Raw genomic sequence first — 23,614 nt, forward strand, 5'->3', positions numbered from 1 at the left:
ACATAACGGAGAGAGAGAGAGAGTGTGAAGGGGTTTAGCAATGAACTGTGTCGAGTACTTCAGAAACAAATGGAACTCGTCAAACAGAGTGAAGTGGGATTGACTCCCCCTGTTAAGGAAGTGCCTCTCTCTCCTTTATAAAGGGGGCAAGGCTACATCTTGGAACTGTCCATATTTCTGTCCGGCAGCTATGAGGCAGCTGTGAGGTTCTCTCCTGAGCGAGAGAGAGGAGAGAGAGATTGGTTTGTACTTCAGTGGGCTTTCCTCAACCAGTGTGTTTTTGTTTTTGTCTGCGATTCTCTTCCTCCCCTGCCTTCCTCTCCCAGCTTACACCTTGGTCTGCAACGGGAAAGGTAAGTAGAACAAAGGAAAAGTTTTTATTATTTTATATGAAAGGAGGAAGCAAGCGAGAGTAAGAAAGAGTGGGGTGAAAAAAAAGGGAGTCAAAGCCAGACTGCATGTTTTGTGTTTCGCCCACAAAATGTATAGTCAGTTCACTTTACAGTATAATATTACAGAAGCGCTTTGAGATGTCTCAACGACGTGATAAGGCGCTATATCAAATACTGTTATTAATAGGAAGAAAGGAAAGGTTGACGGAAACCGAAGGAAATGTCCTTTGCATTTCGATAATGTTGACAATCAACACTGAGCGAGATCTTTGCAACGACCCAGGAACGAGGTGGGAAATGACACACAGATGAGCCAGAGCGAAAGAGCCTGATGAGTAAACGCACCGATGAGAAATAAAACAAAGAAAATGAACGTAGAAATAGCGTGCACAAGTAACAAGAGCAGAACATTTTGCTCTTCGATTATCAAAGAGAGAGTGCAAACAAAACACAGGAGGGAAAGGGCATGAGCACTTTTCAGTACAAATATCCCTGTGTTGTTCCTTACTGTTCGTTTAAAGCAAGGAGAGTTTAGAGCGTAGTTACTATATCAAATGCAATTATTATTATTATTATTATTATTATTATACCACACCTCTGCCAGGAACATGCTGTCAAGCCACTGACTATAATTGGGGAGAAGTGAGGCTTATTGCTTTTGTTGGAGGGTGTCGTGGGCTGAACATGAAACTGTGATTGGGATGAAAAGCTGAATTTCCTCTACTGCAAACGGATAACAGCGGATTCCTTGCATTTGACACAGCGCCTTACGGCGCCTTCGAGACGTCTCAAAGCGCTTCACAGACTATACTGTAAAGTGAATAGACTGTACATTTTGTGATATATTGCGCACAGCAGCAGCCCCACAAAGAGCCGTGGGTTGAGTGATTATTATTATTATTATTTTTTGAAGGGATTATTTCCCCCAGTTGCCGATCAACTCACAACCGGCTTCTTACTTACTGCTGGGTAAACAGAGGTGCATGGTTTTGCCCTGCCCGGGAATCGAACCCGGGTCCTCTTGCTTCTGAGGTGAGTGATCTAACCACTGCACTATAGGACTGGCAAATGATTGACGATAAACTGTCAGCGGGAGTGAAACGGTCAATATTGAATGCCCGCAGCAAGGAAACTTAAATTCAGTCAGGTTTCTCGAAAGGTTGAGAGAAAGAAAATCAACACATTAGCTCAGCCGAAGTGGGCTTTTAACCCAAGCAATAACTTCTCTCTCTCTCTCTTTCTCTCTCTCTGTTTGTTGCTCCTCTAACCTCAAGTCCTTCTGCCGTATTTAACTCTGAAACCGTCGCTTGTTTCGATCAATCCTCAGCCCGGAAGCAGCAGTCTGTCTGAAACAGACTGAAACTGAGTACACCCTTTTGTGTGCAAAGGGACATCATAGTATAATCGTCTACGCACCACGTCGAGACGTCTCAAAGCGCTTCACAGGATGTACCATAAAGTGTAGTGACTGTGTGTTTTGTGGGCGAAACGTGGCAGCCATTGGCGCTCAGCAGTATCTTCACAAACAGTCGTGGATTGAGTGACCGTACTATTCCTACTTGCTGCTGGGTAAACAGAGGAGTGTGTGTGTGTGCGGAGTAAGGCAACGTGCCTAATGTTGAGCCCTGGCCAGGAATCGAACCCGGTTCTTCTCCGCGATTCTTCGGAGTGTTACGTTTGAGGGTAGCAAGGCTTTCCAAGCTAAGGGCGGGGTGAAATGCTGGTAGATTTACGGTAGCGGGTAATCGGTTCTTGTATCACCATTATTTGTGTTCTCCCGCAGTTACTGACATGAAGAAGCTACTCTGCAGTGTGGCTGTGCTGGCCATCTGCTGTGCCACGTCCTACACCATGCCCGTGTCTCAAGATGTCAGTGGGAGCCTGGACAAGACGGGTAATGTTTGCGCTGCTTGCAATTCTACTTGCCACAAAGTACACGGGGTGGGGGAGAGTGGGCGGGTGGGGGTGGCAGAGGAGGAAGGCAGTGCAGACGAGAGCACCAAAGACTTCGCTTGTGCACAAACTGGCTGCTGTGCCAGCCTCCAAAATACAGTCACTACGCTCTACAGTAGATCCTTTGACTATGTGGTAAAGGGCCTTATGATTTCAGTGATTGCTATTCCCTTCATTGATTTCATTCTGTAAAGCACAGAATGAGATTAATCTTCCCACCGGAAGACTTTCCTCTTCCACCGTGCCTTCGGTCATCTCCCTCCTTCCCCCCCACCACCCCAAGTGGTTGTTATTGTTGAAGTGCTTTGAGACTTTTACATGAAAGCCGCTGCCAAGATCTCGGTTGCATTTGAATACTTTGGGTCCATTTGTTTTTAGCAGCAGAGGTGAAGAGCGCGGGACACCGAGGTGATGGAAGCCTGCTGTCTTGCAGCACTGCGAAGGGAGCACTCCTTTGGCTCAGCAGGCCAGACCCCAAGACTTCAGCCCCACCGAAGCCGAGTGGACCACAGAGAGATTGCATCAGGAAAATCCTGACCAGTTTCCACACCCAGAGTCGGCCAAAGAAGAACACGTGGGCCAGCTACAATCTCAACTCCTTCGGTCTGAAGTTTGGCAAACGGCTGCCGAGGCCAAGAGGAACGGTTGGAGGTTGAGATTCGGGGAGTAGCCGACTCCCATTGCTCTGCGGCAAATAGGCTGACATTTAGACCAAACCCGTTTTAATATTTCCTGTCTTTTTTTTTTTGGTGTTGTTCCGACAAATATCATTGCATGGCACCGATTATAGCACTCGGCCCCACCTCGGCCACTTAAAACAAAAAGGACATTCTCTTTCGATAATAGATTGAAATGGTCACAAGGAGTTGGAATGGTCTGTATTTTATAATAATCCTGGCATGCGATACAGCGCCTGATCACGTCGTTGTGACGTCTCAAAGCGCTTCACAGGATATACTGTAAAGTGTAGTGACTGTGTATTTTATTATTAATTATTATACAGTGCCTCTTCACGTCGCTGAGACTTCTCAAAGCGCTTTGCAGAAAATCGAATTTGAAATTACGATAAGCATAAAGTGTTTGCTCACCTTTGAACGCTTTGATGTCTGATGTACAAACATTTTCCACCCGTTACCAGCCCCTGTGCCCGTACGCAATGGCCGTTCATTCCTGATTAAGAGCCAGTGTTGTGTTCCATCCCTGCACCAAACCGCTCATTTCACTGCATCGCTCGCCGGGCAACAAAGCGAAGATACGATACACAAGGAAACGGTCGATAAATATTGCTGAACACCTAATAAAATTCACCGTACAACAATCTTGGCAGTGCCGTGTGCCGTGTTTCTCTTTATTGAGCTGGACATTTACACGCGAGCAAAATTATTTTCGTTCCGTCTTCGGTGCAAATGAAAAACACCACACGTTCCCAGCTCGCTCCGTGGCGCTGTACAAGAATACGTAAAGCGGAGATCGCTGTGATGGAGCGGTGGAGGAACGGGGTGGGGTGGGGGCTAGGCCTTTTGTCTCTCATTTGCCAAGAAAGGCACGTCAGCGTTATCCAATACAATGCGATCTCCTGAAAGAGGCACAAAGTGTCAACAACTTCAAATCGAGTGACTGAGTGAATTTCCCCTCTTCTTTCCTCATTTCCCCTCTGTCCCGCCACACGCACTTACAACAGCAACAAAACAACAACCAGTGACATCTACACGGCGTCTTTCCTGTCGGGAGGACGTCAGGGATTTGGATCCGAGCTGGGGGGTTGGGATCAGGAGGGCAGGGAGGGTGGGGGGGGGGGAGGGTCGAAGAGGAGGGACTTGAGATGTGCTTTGAAACGGTGCCGAGGGAGTGGAGGAGCGAGGCGAAGGGGCTGTGGGATGAAGTACCAGAGGGTGGAGGGGGTGGGGCGGTGGGTCAGAAAAGCTGTAGGCCTGACTGCCGATGGTGGGGCAGGCCGGGCGGGGGACTTGGAGCAGTCGGAGGGAGCGAGACAGGTCGGTACGAATAACCTGTTTCCCAGGGATTCTTTGGGACTTGGGGTGGGGGGGGGGGGGCGGGGAGGGTAAATAGGCAGAGCTTCGGAATGTTTCTTGGCTCACCTTTCTTGCGGGAGTAGTCGAGAGCCTGGATCAGCCTCCGCAGGGCATTTTCGGCGATCGGATTATCTTGAGAAATCAATGGAGGAAAATAACAAGAGAGATCAACGCTCGTTCCCCCCCACCTTCACGTCAGCTTCCCCTTGACAAAGTAACTGTCTGGAATAAAACGGAGCCTCGCTTGTCAATCCTGGGAGGTTCCAGGTTCAATTCCCCCGCCCCCAACCCCCCCACAGATTTAGCTGATCACAGGCAAAGAGTTAGTTCAGGTCTTAAAATTACTCTCAGTTCCTCTGAGCTACGGACTGGAATTTATACACCCGCACGCTTATAAACGTGTATATCCCCACATCAAATATACATACTACAAGCATTTAGATACAGCAGCACACCCACATATACACACACAGATTATATATATATATAATCCCTTCAAAGAACGCAAAAATAATTTAAAAAATAATGTGGCCACTTCACTCCACGGCTGTTTGTGGGGACGCTGCTGTGCACAATTAGTTGCCACGTTTTGCCCACAAAACATACAGTCACTACACTTTACGATATATTCTGCGAAGCGCTTTTGAGACGTGTTGAAGATGTGATGAGGCGCTGTGTCAAACGCAAGGATTATTGTGTTTAATTACACAGAAGTATAAGCACTCACATTTTCACACACACACACGCTCACACACACGTGCATTTATTCACAGCCACATTATACGGAGTGCTGGAATCTCTTCCTCAAAGATGAGAGTGTTCTTACAGAGTGTTTCACTGTCCGGGTTGCCATTATGGTAAAGGTTGTCCCTTTTCCCAGCGAGCCCTCCCTTGGCATTCAGGTTCCTGTAGTCATTCGAAGCATCTGTAAAGAACCATAATGTAATCATAGAAAACTACACTAGTTTAAACAACACACTGGGTGCGTCTCCAGAATAATCTACCCACTTGGGATCATAAGAATAGGAGGAGGCCATTCAGCCCCTCGAGCCTGGTTCCACCATTCTACTAGATCGTGGTTGATCTGTACCTCAACTTCACAAGTAGTTTCACAGATACCCTCCCCATTCTGTCCCTTCCCAACCCTTGTGATTATATATCTTGTGAACACTTATATATCTTTTAACCTCTTGTACCTGGCTATGAACGTAGGTCAGACTAAGAGCGACGCCTCTTTTATTTCACACACTCTTTTCCAGCAGAGGCACTATTTTTACTGTAACATCGCACCGTCCTAAACTTTGGCCGCGTCCTTACCAGTGTCTCTCAGTTGCTCCGTCTTTGAATGTGTTGTGCTATAAACATTGCTGGCTCGTGAGGTTAGGGTTGAAGATAGAAAATCCTTCAGGTTCGTTCATTACTTGGCTGTGATGCAGTCCCTCCTGCCCTGGGAGAAATGACCTGCCAACACTCGCTGTCAAGTGTCGCACATGATTGACAGCCAAGGGCAAGGCACTAGTTTCGCCCACAAAACACACAGTCACTGCACTTTACGGAACATGGTGTGAAGCGCTTTGAGACGTCTCGATGACGTGGTAAGGCGCTGTATCAAATGCAAGGCCAGCCCTGACTCTACTCCTAATTACAACCCCCAAGATAAAATCCCTCACGAAGGGGGAAAGATTGTGTGACTGGGAGAGATACTCACATGGACCCAGCAGGTAACCTGCACTGTTTAATGTCCACCCTCGCTTGTCCTTGGCCTGAAAAACAGGTTACATTTCAACATTAACTCTCTTTCCCCAATTTCTTTCTTTCTCTCTCTCTTTCTTTCTGAATTTCTTTCCTCTTGTTTCCTCTTTCTTACTCTACTTATTTTTCTTTAATAGCATTTTTCTTAATTGTTTTACTTAAGCCACTTAAGCGCTCTGCAAGTTGTTGTTGACTTGGAATGAAAACTGAGATTTTCCTGCCTCATGGACTCACAGGATAAATCACTGAGCCATGGGGGTAGGGATCATTGTCAGGATATTACAGGAGAAACCTTGAACTCAATCTGACTCACACTCACTCAATACATATTCACTTGTCTACAACAAATGGACAAAACCCCTCACAATTTACTGAGCATAGACAATGCTTTCAGGAACAAATATTCACATTACCATCACGCCTAATCCAAAACATTCGGTCACCAAAACGCAAAGGATCATGGAAATGCAGAACAGCTTTCTCGAGGCTTGCATCTGAAGACAGAAGAAGAAAAAAAGAAATAATTTATTGCATATAAAAGACAGGGAACAAGGAAAGAACTGGCTGATGTGCAACTCTGTCAGAATGCCTTTCAGGAGCGAGAGAATCAAGGGATTAGAATTTGAGAGAATAATTGTTTTTTTGTTTTAATAGGATACAACTGCTCAAAAAGAGCAAAGTCATAAGAGTCTTGATAATAATAATAATAATCCTGGCATTTGACGCAGCGCCTTATCAGGTCTTCGAGACATCTCAAAGCGCTTCACAGAATATACTGTAAAGTGGATTGTCTGTGTATTCTGTGGGCGAAATGCAGCAGCCAATTGCACACAGTTGGTGTCCCATTAACAGTCATGGATTGAGTGAACATTATTTTATTTTTGAAGGGATTATTAACCCCGTAAAGCGATCCGCCAATCAAATAACAACCAGGTTCCTACTTACTGCTGAGTAAACAGAGGTGTTGGGAGTAAGGAAACTTGCTTAAGGTTTCATCCTGACTGGAAATCAAACCAGGGTCCCCTCGCTTGAGAGGCGAGTGCTTCAACCACTTCGCTACAGGAACTCCAAATAACGAAACATGTCCTTGCGCTGCTATTAATCTGGTATTTATGATACTCTGTAAATTAGCGACGGCGGTAATCTCAACAATAATAAAATTACAAAACAAAATTGGTTCTTACCGTGATCCGGAAGCAGACAAAAAAAAGTTTGAAACAACTAGAAACTGTTCAAATAAGCCAGCTACTGCTTTTTAAATTAATAAAATTTTCGAAAATAAAATTAAACCATTGGACTAAGGATGACAGCAAGCTCCCCTGAAAGACAAATAGCCGAGTGTCGGAGAGAAGCGTGGCAAGGATGGCTATTTATCTGGGAAAGAAAACAATATAAGCCCTTTTTTTTTCATTTCACGTACATCTACCCAGATTGTGTGAAGCATAAAAGACTTTTCGGTAAACAAACTCGATTTTTTCAGCTGTATTTTTTGTCAGGAAAATGGCTCTGATGGAGGTAATTATTGATAATTGACTCCAGGATTACTGTGAAGGTTAACAGGAGAGTGCGATATGTTGTTTTTTTTTGCCTAAGTGTTTTTTTTCCCACTGTTTTTACAGTGAGGAGGAGGAGGAGGAGGAGGAAAGGATCAGAAGTCGGAATTGTGCCAGAACTGCCCACAAAACACCCAGCCGCCCCCCCACCCCCCCAAAAAAAAAATCGAGCTACAATGTTAAGAGATTGTAATGAAGGGTGCGATCATGTGGAATTTAATTGAATTTTGAACCTCGGGTCCTCTCAGTTCTTGCTGGCATCTGAACTGCACGAGTTTTCTAGCATTGTGTTCTGCCATTATTACATTTCAAAAGGCATCAGTGACCACAGCAGCGGTAAACAAAACCCTAAAGGTTGACTTTCTCTCCATGAAAGTACATTTCTTTTAAGAGTAATGGCTGCCTCTTTACTCCATTAGAACATTTGTTCGGTAATAACTATAATTATACATGAATTATCCTCATGTGCTTCTAAAGGCCTTCCACTGTTACCAGGTAATTTGACAGCATTAATGATAGCTAACAGGGAAAGGGACCCAGGTTCGGTTCAGTGGCTTGGAATAATTACACAGAGACGTTTACAGAGGAACATTTAACCTGAGAAAGAATGAGTAGCCTGAAGGTCTTTGCAAAAAAAAGTAAAGTAAAATATTTGAAACAAAGATTATAGTAATAAAAAGTAATCCTTGCATTTGACGTAGAGCTTTACCACATCGTTGAGACGTCTCAAAGCGCTTCACAGAATATACTGTAAAGTGGATTGACTGCAATTGGGAACTGGTGCTTGTCAGGGTTATTCCCCCGGACTGGGAGAAAGCTGTTTAGTGTCCGACTGTAAATAGGAATAGGCGGAAGCACTCCTGTTACCTGTCACATTCTGACACACCATTAGAACAACATGTTCAATCGTATTGGCTTTAGATGACAGGGATTTTGAGAGGCAGTTGATGAAATTACCGGGAGGTAATTGGGTGCTAGGATCTAAACCCTTTCCTGTGCACAAACTCACTCGCACGGACACATGTGTTTCTAGCTAGCACCTTTGGCACCATCTCAGAGGCAAGGTTTATTTATAGGCCAGCATGACCAAGAAAGAGTTGTTGATTGACTGAGAAGCGTTGTGGTTAGAGCGCTCACCTCACAAGCCAGAGGATCCGGGTTCAATTTCCGGGCAGGACGAAACCTCAGGCTAAGTTTCCTTCCTTCCTCCACACACACACACACACGCACACACACACACGCACGCCCCTGCTTAACCAGCAGTAAGTCAGAACCCGGTTGTTAGTCGATTGGCAGATCGCTTTCCGGGGGTAACAATCCCTCAAAAGAATAATGTGGTCACTTAATCCACGCCTGTTTGTGGAACTGTTAGCGCCCGACTGTAAATGGGACTAGGAATAGGCGGACTACAGCGCGGAGTTGGCTGCTGAGTTCTGCCCACAGGTCACTTCACTTCACAGTGTATCCCGTGAAGCGCTTTGAGACGTCTCAGCAATGTGATAAGGTGTTGTATCGAATGCGAGGATCATTATTATAACTTGCATACGATGTTTTAACGTGGGACCGTGTGCATGATTTCAATACCGTGTGCTGCCTATCCAACTTCATCCAGTTGCCTGTGCTTCCACCCCACTTAACTCTCATTAAGGGCGAGGGCTGAGCACATTTCTAACTTGGTGAGATCAGCGCATCGCCGGGCAAATCAACATAATGGACAATGGAGCCCTTGTGTACGAAATATTTTGGCCACCCACAAGAAGATCTCACGAACTGGGAAAATGCTTTCAAAACAACTGTAAAAATGGCCATGTGAAGAGAGCCCGGGACGAGAGGGGTTAGAACGAAAGCGAGCGTCTTTTTTTTTTAAAAAAATCTTTTCTTGCACAGTGGTCAAGAGCGAGACAGAAGATTCGGACGCTAGGAGGGGTAAGCACAGCGGCTGTAGTTATGGATTGTTTCATTTCGATTGACTACAAGGGCTCTGAGACACCGCCCTGCCCTGCTTGAGGGGCGCTATGCAAATGCAAGTTGTCGTTGTCTTTATCTCCCTCTCTGTTTGAGACTCTGGTTCTCTGCTCCAGTCGCTCTCTTCACTTCGCGCACTGTTGAGATGTGTGTTCGGATACCTAGTTGCCTTTTACCCATCTTGTGTGTGCGTACGTGAAATGAAAGGCAAATCGATGTGTCCTTAATTTGGGACTAAATCGTCTACCGTACGTGGGAGAGGACCACAGGGATGCCTGGGCTGGGGAATGGAAAAGTATTACACCCATAAGTAGGGATTGATTGCTCTTATGTGTTTGCTGGTCATAGCCAGTGAATAATAATAATAATATCTTCGAGACGTGATAAAGCACTATATCAAATGCTTTGGGGAATGTGTTCAGTAAAGGAAAATGTACCGATTTCCAGCAATAATATCTCAGTATATAGAAAAAAATTCATTCTTTATCTTAAGACGTAAATGAGGTGGAGAAGGAACGAGTTTCTCTTGGCCAACAATTCTCCAGATAAATCTGTCATTCACTTTGTGGCTTGTTTGCGGGACTTTGCTGTGAGTAAACTTGCTGCCGTGTTCGTCTACGAATACACAAACGCTGACATTAACTGGGCAGCACGTTGGGATGTTTCGATGTCAAAGGCACTATGTCAAATGCAAACATTATTACTGTTATGCATGAGTTTCAGATGGGAGTGAATCCCAGCTTTTATCTGGTCTGCGTGAGTGTACGTTGTACTTGCATTTTTGTTTTCTGATGTTTTGTTCATCAATGCACAAACAATGTTTAGTTATTTCCTAAATAAAGCCAGGAAAATAAATGATTAGCCCAACGCGGAGACACAGGAGCAGGAACCGTTCCAATATAATCAACCAACCTCCCGTTTCGAGCGGTTAGAGATGGGGTGGTAAAACTCTCTCCCATCTGTAGTGAGAATTAATACACTGGTGCTAAAATGATGCAATTATCTAACTATCAGTGCTAAAAGAGTAATGTTGGTTTAATGTGGTACGTTTCCATGTGTGATACTACTCTACACCTCAGAAATTAAGGTTTCAATATCCCTGACTTTGCTGCAAAAGTGAACCCAAGTCCCTTTTTGTGATGTTCTTGAACACTAGTGCTGGATATACCAGCCTACAACAACAACTTGTATTTATATAGCTCCCCTCACGCAGTGGGGAGGGTTGGGGGGGCGGGGGGGGGGAAGGTGATGGTATTCACGGTCGAAGAGGAAGGTCTTCAGGCACGAGCTGAAGATGGGGAAGGAGGGGGCGAGGCGGAGGGAGGGATGGAGGAAGAGCGTTCCAAAGTTTCGGGGCGTAGTGGCTGAAAGCGCCACTTCCTGCAGAGTACGTCAATGTCAATGGGGTCCCCTCAACTTATGATGGTGAACGTGTTAGTTACGACCGAAAGGAGAAGAATATTGGTTGAGATACCTTGGCCTCCCAGAACATAAAGAGAAAGACTTATTACACAGAGTGAGAAAAGCACTGACATTTTAAAAGGCTACTATTACGGCATTCTATTCATTCTGTCTAATTTACTGTAGTGCACAATCGGGTGAAACAATATAATTGCAGTATTAGCCACAGGAGCGGAATGAATGGGCTGAATATTTATTAACTTGGGTATTATTATAAAACAAAGATGGAGCTAACTTTCAACCTCAAACCACTGATAATCACAGCAATCAATAATTAGAGTGACAGAACGCCTTTCACCAAGCGAGAGTCTTAGAAAGATTCACAAACAAAATATTTCAGTGGGATGGACCTATCACACCAGGTTAGAGCATTGTCACCGAGTCTGAAAACAACCGGGAATAACGAGTTCAAAATCTAACCCCTTTCACAGATCACATCATGAGCCCAATCAATCCTTCCAGAATATTAACTCTACTGTCTTTCCATTCCAGGATCAAACCGTTTCTTAAATAAGTCCCGCTAGATAACGTCAGCAAGCCATAATCAACATGTGTGTGTATGTGTGTGTTTGTGTGTGATGAGCACAGCACTGAAACCTTTTTATTGTTCCATCCCCCAGAACTCCATCCCACAGTCCCTTCGCCTCTCCTCCTCCCTCGCCTCCTTCAAGGTCCGTCTCAAGACCCTCCTCTTCAACTGTGCCTTTAGTCGTCACCCTCCTACTCCTACTCTCCCTGCCCTCCACCCCTCCTGATCCCAAACCCCAGCTCAGGTCCAAACCCCTGACTGTCCAGCGCCTTGGGACGTCCTCCTGACGTAAGAGGCGCTACACAAATGTAATTTATTGTTGTTGAAGAAGAGGTTCAAACAGAACACGTGATGAGGACAAATACATGGCATAAAGTTGCTAAATGCACTTTTGTCAAAAACAAATCTTGTTGAGAGGGGAGGGAAAGATTTATCAGACGGAGTATTGCTAATCGGGCAAGAAATGTATGAGATGGAAATTGAACAGTAATACTGCGCTGGATCCGTGAATGTTACCTTTGACAGGCAGAATTATTCATACATTTTTCATAATGTATTTTTTAATTTTAATGTGCCTTTGATGCAGAGAGAAAAAAAACCTGAACTAGCTAACAACGCCCAAGAAACATGCCTCGTTTCACAGATAATGAAAGACTGTGTTCCATAATATTTCTGTGCTTTTCATCGCATGCAAACTGTACTGAATTATTCATGAAACATAATATAGAGGAACACAGTAGCCACGGCAGTACCCAACAGTTGTGACTCGAGTGCCAGTGCGTGTGACACTTGAATTTGCAAGCGCATAATTTTAGGTGAGATTACACACCGACAATCTTATTTCCCAGAAAACAAGTATGGATTATTATCATTCGATACACTTGGAAGAATACAATCACCACTGTTAAGACTTTAGCGTCGGCTTCAACAGTAAAAGAAAACATACCAGCCTTCAGCCTCTCCCATCACCCCCACTAACATCAGCGAAAACATCATATATTAGAAAGCAACGGGCATGTGGCAACAAGAACTTGCATTTACACTGCGCCACTCACAACCTGAAGATGGGGAAGTGGTTTAAAGCTGTCATTTTATCTCTGGGTAAACCACTCAACCTTTGCTCTTGCGCTTTCTTTGGGATAACTCAATGAATTGAGTTGGTCGCCTTTTTCACATCGCAGGCATCGTTTGCACCAGTGGTTAATGCCCTGACTAAGCACCGCTATCAGAACAGTGAGCAGGCGTCCTCAGTGCTCTCAGGAGTAAATGAGGTTACTGATCGAGTGAAGTGTCTCACTGTTAAGACTAGGCTTGAAAGAAATTATTTTCTTTCTGCCCTTCTTATGCCCCACTGGACCACAAATCTGACTCCAACATCTCCAGAAACACTCAATGTGAGTGTTCTGTACAATCGTAACATAAAAAACATACTTTCCACCTGCTAAGTGCTTTGTATTCTGGTGTTTAAGAGGGAGAATTTCAGCAGGAGAGTCAATATAAGCCATTTTAATAACAACAATAACAATAATCCCTTCATTTGATACAGTGCCTTATCACTTCTTCTAGACGTCGCTAAATGCTTCACAGAAAACATTGTAAAGTGGATTGACTGTGTATTTTTGCGGGTGAAACGCGGCAGCCAATTGGGCACTGCAGTGTCCCACAAACGGTTGTGGATTGAGTAACCAAATTTTTTAGATTATTTTTTCACACAATTTCCTGAAAATCAGCTTCCAGACTGCTGGCACCAGAGGTCTGACCACAATTCCTCAGCAGAAAGACTCTGCTTTGAAAACACATTTTTTTTAAAAAAAGGAAAAAAACGTTCAGCAAATCTGTACTGGTAAAACCCCCATCATATGACTAGTAACACACTTGACATTTAGAGAGTTCCAGCTATAAAACCCACACAGATCGTTGTAACAATAGGTTCCCAAAGCAAATTCAACCAAGGGACTTGTTCATAAACTTAGTAGAAAAGGCTAATTCAAAGAGAGAAAGCTGAGCAGCACTTGAGAAAATTAAATCATATTTTAGTCTTCTTGATCTTATTCTGCATACGTGAGCCTATTGTGCGATCTGCAATGGCAACTGGGTTTTACTGGAGGTCAATATGGAATCTTACAGGCAATGCAACGTCCCTAACAGATGTACGGAATGTGGTTCCAACGTTGTGAGAAACAGCTTCGCAACTCGACAACTAAACCGTTTAAAAGCAACGGGGAATTCAGCCTTCCTCAATCTTCCAACCGGCTGCCGCATTTCGCGCACAAAATACAGTCACTACACTTTACAGTGTATCCCGTGAAGCGCTTTGAGACGTCTCGACGACGTGATAAGGCGCTGCATCGAATGCAAGGATTATTATTGTTATTATTATCCTGTACTGCAGCTGGCACACCTCCCCACTACTAAAGCTATGGTAAGGAGATGGTTTGTGGAATGCTGCTGCTCTCTTGTGATGGCTCCTGGTATTATTCCTGACGCAACAGCTTGCGGATAACTCAGGGCATCGCAAGGCAACTCTTTGTCACACTGATTAGGTTTGCGTGGCTAAACAGGTACACGCCTCTGACACGCCCCATCTCACCGAGTACAACTTTCTGTCTTGAACTGAGGTCATTCTTACAACTTGTATTCGACGCCGGTGAAGCGACGAACCATTTCATACCTCATTTATTCGCCTATGTTCGGCGACGTGCTCGTAGCAATAACAGCAGCTGCTGCATAGAATTCCCAGCAGAGGGATGGGAATTCCTGTGTGATGTCCTTCAAAGGCAAATCCCAAAGATAAATAAGAATAGCGGGGGGAGGTGTTACCGCCTCACACGCACTCCATGACCCCTAGAGTGCATCCTCCAGCCCAGAGTTGGTGGAAGGGAGCCCTGCAAGCTCAGTGGTTAGCACACTCACCTCGCAAACGCGAAGACCTAGGTTTGATTCCTGGGAGGGGCAAAACCTTTAGGCAGGTTTCTTTGCTCCACTCGCCTCTGCTTACCTAGCAGTACGCAGGAACCCGGTTGTTAGTTGACTGGCGGATCACTTTCCGGGGATAATAATCCCTCCAAACATCCACGGCTGTTTGTGGTTCATTGCTGTGCGTAATTGATTGCCGCGTGTCACCCACAAAACACAGTCAATCCAATTTACAGTATTTTCTGTGGAACAACCTTTGCAACTACCTTTATAGATCGTTTTACGCGGGAAATGGACTCAAAACGCTTCACATAAAATGGACTGGTAGGCCGGGCAGGGCAAGAGACGGTGGGGAGTAGGTTGATGACGGAAGCTGCTTTATTATTGATCAGCACCGAGTTACTGAAATTGAGCAATATTTGTGTTAATTGCTAACTGGTACAAGAGCAGTAAACCCAGCTGCTTGTCGATTGCTGGATCGCTTTCAGTGTAATAATCCCTCCAATAGAAAATGTGGTCACTCAATCCACAATTGTTTGTGGGACACCGCTGTGCGTAAATGGCTTCCACGTTTCGCCCGCAAAATATACAGTCAATCCACTCTACGATATATTCCTTGACGTGCTTCGAGATGTCTCAACGACGTGATAAGGCGCAATATCAAATGCAAGGTTTACTATTGTTGTAAAGTGACATTGTTTTGTGGGAAGGGGCTTAGAAACATGCTGATTTGGTTCAGTTTCACACACGTGGCATTGACACACACCCAACATTAACCATTAGTAAGTAACCTACACAAGTCTGCCCATCGCTTTAAAGGGCCAGTGCTTTAAAATACAACAGAGGTTTGAAGGACTGACTGACTGCTGCACGTTGCTCATTTTTGCCTGCCTGCCTGAATTTCCTGTTGTCTCATCTATTAACGCAGGATCCAGATTTCATTTTTGTTATGATCCCAAATGAACCGAAGATATATATATATATTAAAAAAAGGACAAACCACATTCAATATTATCATCGATATGGTTAAACATAACTCAGGCACTTCCAAAGACAACTCTTGCCTATCAGGAGGAGCCTCAGTGTCTTTACCTGAAAGAAGTCCTGCCTCTGTTGGCCGTTGATTTGAGGACTTGTCCGGGCTTGGGTTGACTGTATTGGTTCACAGGGCAGACTGTCAATGCCTTTGGAAGCACTTCCTTTCTAGACTGCTACACCGCATCTGAGACAGGGAGGGTGGGGGGGGGGAGGGAGAGAGAGGAAAGAAAGTGCTAAAATGAAATTGGCAAAAAAGAGACAAACTACCGCTTTTGTTTCAGTTTAAAACACAAAAGGATTGATACAGATGCATCGGCGTAGACATCCCCTAAGATTGGCCTTTTGAAAGCAGGAATATCTCGGGAGAAAAAGCAAAAACAAGGAAGATTTTACATTGTGTCTGACTGGGTAAGTTATACACACACCCTATTGTGCTATTTCCCTCTCTTGCCTTTTTTTTTCCTTTTTGGAACCATTTCCCTCGTCTCCTTTTATATTTAAAATACACATTCTCTCCTGACACTCCCGTGCCTTTCTGTCGGGAGGGTGAGAGTCTGTATTCTGAGTTGCTCTGTGCTGTGGTCATGTCTTCCTTGACTGTTAAGGTGTGTGTGTGTGTCTTGAGTTTGAGCTCCATCACTGTGTCACTACGTTGCTCTTCTTCTCTGAAATCTTTTAACATTAGGAAATTTAAAGACGCTTTCACAATCTCAACCCGGCAACAATCCGCTTTGGCGGAGTCCGTTCCGTAGCCCCATCGGTGACGACAGAGCAAGAGATTGTTCGTAAAACGTACTGCTGCCATTCAATTTCGCGCAAGATCTTTGGAGCACAATGTTGTACTGACCACCAAGTTGCTGCTTTACATTACTGTCGACCCACCTCACAGATCACGCGTCAGAAGCTGAGGAAAACTGGTCTGACGAGTACAATAGATGAAACTGCTGTATTGAACCTTACTTTTGTGTCCTGTCTATGAGCTAGCGTTAAATTTGCTTACAATTGTGGCTTGTGCGCACCCTAATACATTTCAAAAAGTGCACTGTCACATTACAAAGGGAAGTTTCAGTTAATCTGAGTTCCTGGCACACACCTAGGATCATTTACTCAGACACCAAAGTTCACTCAAGGAGGAGCAGGTGTTCGTTCAGTTGCGTCTTTGTCCTCTTAAAAATAACGTACGTTAAAAGGTGAGAAAAAAAATCTTTGTCGCTGCGGGTGGTGGGATTGTGGACTGTAAATTATTTTAAAATTGCGATTTTTTAAAAAAAAAGATGGAATGAGATCAGGTGGAACAGAGAAACACTCGATGGGCCAAATGATCCATTTCTGTTCAGCAACGATGACGGTTTGGTATTAAATCTCTCAGGTATAGTCGGTGACTGATTTGACAGTGAGAATGCCTGCCGCCTCTCTCCACGTCTGTAAAGCTGTCGACGTTCCAGCAGTGGGCTTCAAACCAGGAAAGGCAGCGTCCCTTTAAAAGGGGCGGGGTCGCTTGGTCAGACAGGAATCCGTGGGAATAGGCTCCAGGCCAGAAATAAAAGCACCAACTCTGCATTGCTGACATTATTAATCTCTGCTGTAAAAAAAATATAGATGGAACCAGTTGAGGTCACTTGGAATTGATGTGAATTCCCAAATCACCTTGTTTATCTCCGACTCTGTACCAGAAAAACAATACACAGTCACTGTGTGATACAGTACGTCCTGTGAAGCGCTTTGAAAACGTCTCGATGACATGATTAGGAACTATATCAAATGCAAGGATTATTATCATTATTTACCAGTTCACCTTCCTAGTGGATCCACTCAGCCCTTCGCTGTTTTTTGGGGTGAATAAAATAAGAGCACCATGTGTGCGGTTGACAAGCTTGCCTAGCTCGACGAGACACAGAAGTGTTGACATATCCTCCCAAGTTGTGAGCCAAATCCAGAAGGAAGGTAGGCAGTCAGGTCTCAGCTGAGCAAGTATGAATCGTACAGTCTCTGTAAGCTAGAAGCTCAGTTACCAGGGCTTTCATGTTTATGTCTATTGATCAGACATTGCTAGGGAGAAGTATCCGTTAGAGGTCCTTTTAGAGATGATCTGTTCACAGGCCTCTCTGACTGACAATGCTGGTTGTTAGCATGTCCACCTAGAGCGAAACAACAGCAACCTGTGGATGATATCTCCCCGTGATTTTCTTTCCCCGTGCCGCGGGGAAAACACTGAGGAGTGAAGTAACAGAGCATGTCTAATCGCCTTTCTTGCTGTATGGTTCCAGTTACCACACCAAAGGCAAGAAGATGACAGAATACAAGCTGGTGGTGGTAGGAGCTGGTGGCGTTGGAAAGAGCGCGCTGACAATCCAACTAATACAGAACCATTTTGTGGATGAATACGACCCAACCATAGAGGTGAGTGAGTAGCGGAGACGTGGTGTGAGTGTGTGTGTATGTGTGTGGGGTGGGGGGGGGGGTTGGAGCAACAACTTGTGAGGTCTCACAACTGGGATCTGGTCATTGTATTCTCAACTAATTTGTAGTCAATGTGTGCAAGTACGCTTGCTGTGAGATTGGGGGCACAGGGCTATTAGCACAGTACCTCAGTTGAGGCTTTAAGTACGGTACACCTGGATATTAACTGTTCACGCTTTGGTTTGATATCGATGCGCTGAGAAGGGGAATGTTAAAACCGCCATCAAAGTGGTCTCTGCTGAGGTGATCTGGGCTGTTGATGTTCTCGTTGTTAACTCCTCGCTGGGTTGCTTTACGGGGGTCAATGGGAAGCGTGACTTGAGCAGGCGCAGTGTCGCACGGCAATGAGAATTACGAATGTAGCTCGACGCTCAACCACTCTTTTTGTCCAGGACTCTTACAGGAAACAGGTGGTGATTGATGGGGAAACGTGTCTGTTGGATATTCTGGACACAGCAGGTCAAGAAGAGTACAGTGCTATGAGAGATCAGTACATGCGCACCGGAGAGGGCTTCCTCTGTGTCTTCGCAATCAATAACACCAAATCCTTCGAGGATGTCCATCTGTATAGGTTAGTGCTGCGTAAGGAGTGGAATCAAGCAAATCTGATGCTATATTTACAGGTTGTCGCACACAACAGTAACATTTCAGTAGAGGACACGCACGGCCCTAAGAGATAACGATCTACTAGTGTCGTAGAGAGCCGACTCGATTTACGTTCCTATCTGTGAGCAGAACGGAACACAATGGGAATATCTTGACGTTTCTCTTCCGCAGAGAACAAATTAATCGAGTGAAAGACTCCGATGATGTTCCTATGGTCTTAGTCGGAAACAAGTGTGACTTGCCATCACGGACCGTGGATACGAAACAAGCGCAGGAACTAGCAAAGAGCTACGGGATCCCCTTCATCGAAACGTCAGCCAAAACAAGACAGGTACCAAGAGCAATTGGCAAATACATTCACGCGGGGTAGTGTCTCAGGAGGGTTTATCAGTGGTGGAACTTGATGTGGAGCTAGGGAGAGAAACCTTTGAGGGGGTTATATGAAATAGACATCCATGACCAAAAGTTTCTTATATTTGCTAATCTGGCACCCTCATTTGATTTACTTTCCGAACAATATTTCCATGTCTTATGCTTAAGACTATTCCAAGTATACAATCCCAAGAAATATACCGTGAATTCAGTTTGGAGTATATTCTGTGAAGCACTGCGATGGCTTGCAGGCGCGGCAGTGAGTTGCGCACAGCAGGGTCCCACAGTCAGGGATTATGACCATTTAAAAAATATATATATGGTATACCATTTTTCACTTCAGAAATGCTTCAGCATACAAAATATACTGCGAGTTCAGCGACTGTTCTACGGGTGAATGATAACTGTCTATTTTCTACAGTTGTGAGGTTTTCGTGCTCGATTCACTTTATATCTAATCGTTGTCCAATTCACACCGTGCAATTCCAGGGCGTGGAAGATGCCTTCTACACACTCGTGCGTGAGATTCGCAAGTACAAGGAGAAGATCAGCAAAAACGGCAAAAAGAAGAAAAAGCCCTCCAAGAAAAAGTGCATCATTCTTTAAACGATGATAGAAGATAGTGCAGGACTTACTCGTGACCCTTTCAACCCAAGGATTGGGCTACAGAGAAGAAATCAAAGGTTGAAGTTTGGCAACTCTTTGCCCCCCCCCCCCCCCACCTCTGCCCCTGTGCAGACATCCCAAACTGAATAAAGGCAGAACAGTTTCTACTTTTAAAAACGCCCATTTCTCATCAAAAGTGCAGTGTATTAATGTAAATTACCAACCAAAACAAACTATTAGACCCTGCAACGAACTATTCAGTTTCTGAAACGCTACTCAGAAGCTTCCCCACTCCCCTGCCTTACAGGAAAATTATACGGATCTTCTCTGTGAGCGTGCGCGAATACCGTGGCAGCAAATAACTTCTGCAATAAGAGGCTGCTGGCTTGGTTAATCACTATTCTGGCAGCATCTCGGGGCAGAAACTGATATTGCTGCAGCATCTGGTCTGAAATTTTTGGGACGTCCATCTTCTGCTCATCCCGGCCAGCCCCCCGTTTCCTCAATGGAAGGAAATACCACCTGTTCTCCCTTCCTCTCTATCGCTCCCTCCCCCCCCCCCCCCGACCCTTTATATAGGGGAGTATCATATCAATTGTCCTGATATTGCAGCTTATTAAGCAATCAAGTCCCGATTTGTTATTTCGCCAACAAATTTCACACAAAGTTTGAAGTTTTACATTGAAACATTTGAGCCATCGAGGACAGGATTGTCAAAGGCACCAGGGATTTTAAAAGCCTTACGGAGCATAGTGATTTTTAAGTCTGTGGTAAATATAGTGATGCTGTTTGTAATCTGTTTTTATGCCACATGTGTGAGCTGACTCAGTAGCATTTGGTGACTTCTGGCAAGGTTAGCCTGATCGGTTCAGTAACAGAACTTCTGGACTCTGATCCAGTCTAAACACGCCTCTGAAAAGTCATGACTCATGTAACGTGATACTGGATAATGTTGTCAGCTATCAGCTTGGATCCCAGGATCAGAGCAAGACATTGTACTCTAGGAGGGAGAAACTCCCTTTCCAAACTCAGACTGCAGAAGCCACCCTCCCTATCGAGACATTGCTGTTAGTGGCAATAAAAACTATGGCCCAGATTTCTCATCTTCCAAACTAAATGACACAGAACTCCAGCTGATCTGGGATCATGAGATATCTGCTTCTTCTTTGCCAAGAAATCGTCACTATGTCAATGGAGTCAAAGACGCATGTGGTGTAAGCTTTTGGCTGTGGCAATTCAGTGATGAGAGCTGGAGTTGAGCCACGAATTTCAATAGAAACGAGTGAAAATTATGGTCCACCAAAAGATCCTCCTCCCCCTCTAATCTGGAACACTTGCTGATTACAAACCCTGGCTTTACAGAGTGAAGTATATTTGTGACTGGGAAATCTGGTGAAACGGTGTGTCATGTGGATGGACGGGTGTGTAGGGTGTGATCCACGATAGCTCAGTAGCTGGATAGTGAGTTGCATAGTTTGGACATCTAAGAGCAGTAATGCAGAGCCCTGGGGGAATAATCCGTAAGGTCAGGGAGGATAAATTATGCAACTTAAAGGGGGGGGGAGGCAGGCAGAGGGAGAGTGTGTCACCACTATTATATTTAATGGCTTCTAAATTTATGCTTAGTCGTGGGGAGGTGTGTGGAGAGAAATTGTGCCTATCCCACATTACAGATAGACAAAGCCACCAGTCACATTAAGAGACAGTGGTCAAACATACTTGCACACGTCTTGAAGACACACATCTACAGACACTTTTAAAAATACCCTTCGTTGTGTTTGTTTTCCCCTCAAAAAAAAAATCGAGTCCCCTCATATGTTCTGTGCTTCAGATAATCGAGTCCTGTAACATGCCTGCCTCTATGATCTCCTCCCACATCCAGTGCCATTCAATTAGTGTTATATCTGTATCTTGCTCCTTGTTGACTCACATGACTTGTGTGCAGTGGTTGCTTAATGTAACTTGCAGATATACATATGTATGATGTGGAGTAATCATTTTGTATCACAAATGGACATCGGAACATAGAAGTGCCAATACTTGTGTCTTCACCAAGATAAGTAACCGTTTCTCAGTGTGTGTTTACTCTTGGTACCCTACAGCTAACTTAGCCACAAACTAGTCTACACCCATAGTTGAAGATTTTCATGCATATCGCAAATAGTGAAATGCTAAAGGCATTTTAGCCGCTTGATATGAGGAAGCTTCTGCGAGGACAATATTGTGACGTTAACTGTGTTGTTTCCAGTACTTCCTCCCAAAAGGCTTTGTGGGGTACATTTTAAATTTGTGTTGCATTGTTTAAGAACTCTCACTTAAAGGCGCTCAGCTCATGGAGAAACCATTTAAAATGTCTTCTCGTTCCCCCACCCACATCAACTCCTCTCCCAATAATGTGCTTTTCAAATAGCTGTAAAGATCAGCCTCTGTTTACACAATGTACATGTTTATGGGAGCCTTCATCCCCTGTTGCTGTTCTGCCACAATTTGTACAGTTTTGTCACAGCTGCAATTAAAATGCAAGCTTGGTGCAATTCTTAAAAGTCGCTTGTCTGAACGTCAGTATTTCAGCATGTTTTGAGTTGTTCGCTGGTCCTAAAAGAACAAGACCGAGAAGTTTTTTCCCCCAAAAAAACCCCCAAGGCCATGAATTCTTCTCGCTTTGCTCAACGATCGACGAGCAATAAATGGTTAAGTTTCATTCCAATAGGATGTAGGTACCCCCGACCCCAACACACACACACATATATATTCACCATCAGAAAAAGAAATACAATCCAAACTGCTCCAGTATAAAGTACGTTTGTCACTTTATGCAGTGCCAACTTTATTGGATCCAAAATTTGGGATGTGTTGGCTGCTCCAATGGAAAGGAGCTGCTAACGGTTGCATCTGACTGGCTCAGTCAATCAATTACGTACACATTTTGATTTTTTAAAAAATATTAACCTTGGTATTGGACTTGTAAAAAAAATATATATACACACATTGATTTTAAAAAAAGTGAATGTGAAGCAACATTAAAAGTTTTAAAAAATTGCAAGTGGAAACAAAGGCACTGTGTTTGGTCTAATTCACTGTTCTACATCAAGCAACAATGTTATCAAGACATGGAAATAGCCTGAAGCAAGTTATTGTCGAGCTCAGATAATAACAGCATTTGATATAGCGCCTCATCACATCTTCGAGACGTCTCAAAGCACTTTGCAGGATACACCGTAAAGTGAATTGACTGTATATATTGTGTGGGCGAAACGCAGCAGCCAGTTTGCACACAGCAGCGTCCCACGAACAGGCGTAGAGCGAGCGACCAGTTTTATTTGGGAGATTGTTGGCTAGGACACCGGGGGAAGACAGAAACCAACTTACTTCTATTTTTAAGGCTGAAAATGGGAGCTACTCACCCTTTGCGATAACTTTATTCCTCTGGTCTTTCGCCTTTCAATTCCCAGCTTGATTGATGGTCTCAGACTTTTTGCGGCTCGTCTCGATTCCTCTTTCTCTCTATCTCTCTCCTGTCAATTGCCTCGTCTTCTATCCCACTCATTCTATTTTAGAATTTGTTGCATTTGTGGCTTCCCTCTCTTAGGATTTGTGACGAACGTCAACTTGCCAGGATCTCAGCCACAGTTAAGTCTATCCTAAGACACTTGACTTGGGTTTTCAACCAAACCTTTAAAAAAAAAGGAATCTCACCCCACCCCTCCAAATTAGAGGAGTGGATCCCACCTCAATGGGTGCACTTACCTGTAAGATTTTACAAGAACGGGGGAAGTGGGATTAGTTGGTAGCTTTCAGAGAACCTGCATGGGCATGAGGGGCCGAATGGCCTCATTCTGTACTGCAAGTTTCTATGATTCTGCAGTGTCAGCTAGTCAGGGGTAGGACAAACTCTCATCCCACCCTAATAAGCCAGTGCCGTGGTTTTGAATCATTGACCCACACTGTCCTGAAAATAAAAAAAACATTTGTTCCCAT

The 23,614-nt window shown here is 44.5% G+C and overlaps 3 protein-coding genes across 9 annotated transcripts; 2 read left to right on the forward strand and 1 right to left on the reverse strand.

Moving 5' to 3' along the window:
- The first annotated feature begins 173 nt into the window (after window positions 1–173).
- Window positions 174–3,269, forward strand: LOC103190148 (KiSS-1 metastasis suppressor). Of its 2 annotated transcripts, XM_007910833.2 has the most exons (3): window positions 174–353; window positions 2,176–2,286; window positions 2,724–3,269. In XM_007910833.2, the coding sequence occupies exons 2-3, from the start codon at window positions 2,184–2,186 to the stop codon at window positions 2,999–3,001; spliced, it is 381 nt and encodes a 126-aa protein (XP_007909024.2). In that variant the 5' UTR covers window positions 174–353; window positions 2,176–2,183; the 3' UTR covers window positions 3,002–3,269. The 2 variants fall into 2 exon arrangements, with proteins under 2 accessions (XP_007909024.2, XP_007909025.2); XM_007910834.2 differs by lacking the exon at window positions 174–353 and having other exon boundaries at window positions 2,070–2,286.
- Window positions 3,270–3,656: 387 nt separating this feature from the next.
- On the reverse strand, window positions 3,657–23,470 carry LOC103190147 (galanin peptides-like). 6 transcript variants are annotated; one of them, XM_042344905.1, is made up of 7 exons: window positions 23,041–23,470; window positions 15,647–15,776; window positions 6,544–6,624; window positions 6,087–6,141; window positions 5,205–5,303; window positions 4,445–4,510; window positions 3,657–3,921 (listed from the first exon to the last, which is right to left on the reverse strand). In XM_042344905.1, exons 3-7 carry the CDS (start codon window positions 6,622–6,624, stop codon window positions 3,857–3,859), a joined length of 366 nt encoding a protein of 121 aa, XP_042200839.1. In that variant the 5' UTR covers window positions 15,647–15,776; window positions 23,041–23,470; the 3' UTR covers window positions 3,657–3,856.
- Window positions 15,984–19,799, forward strand: LOC103190146 (GTPase HRas-like). Its single transcript, NM_001292570.1, is given in 5 exon segments — window positions 15,984–16,000; window positions 17,860–17,992; window positions 18,445–18,623; window positions 18,830–18,989; window positions 19,520–19,799. Coding segments are annotated over 4 exon segments (567 nt in total). The 5' UTR covers window positions 15,984–16,000; window positions 17,860–17,881; the 3' UTR covers window positions 19,637–19,799.
- Window positions 23,471–23,614: the final 144 nt, after the last annotated feature.

The sequence above is a fragment of the Callorhinchus milii genome, unplaced genomic scaffold (assembly GCF_018977255.1).
Source record: "Callorhinchus milii isolate IMCB2004 unplaced genomic scaffold, IMCB_Cmil_1.0 Scaffold31, whole genome shotgun sequence".
Taxonomy (NCBI): domain Eukaryota; kingdom Metazoa; phylum Chordata; class Chondrichthyes; order Chimaeriformes; family Callorhinchidae; genus Callorhinchus; species Callorhinchus milii.

Bases quoted from the DNA above. Each gene is read 5' to 3' on its own strand.
- LOC103190147 (XM_042344905.1), bottom strand. From the start codon at position 6,624: ATGCAAGCCTCGAGAAAGCTGTTCTGCATTTCCATGATCCTTTGCGTT. The intron at 5,304-6,086 runs GTGAGTATCTCT...GGTTCTTTACAG, and splicing joins AGGTTACCTGCTGGGTCCAT to ATGCTTCGAATGACTACAGG. The intron at 3,922-4,444 runs GTGAGCCAAGAA...TGCCTCTTTCAG, and splicing joins CGACTACTCCCGCAAGAAAG to GAGATCGCATTGTATTGGAT.
- LOC103190148 (XM_007910833.2), top strand. From the start codon at position 2,184: ATGAAGAAGCTACTCTGCAGTGTGGCTGTGCTGGCCATCTGCTGTGCC. The intron at 2,287-2,723 runs GTAATGTTTGCG...ATTTGTTTTTAG, and splicing joins TGGGAGCCTGGACAAGACGG to CAGCAGAGGTGAAGAGCGCG.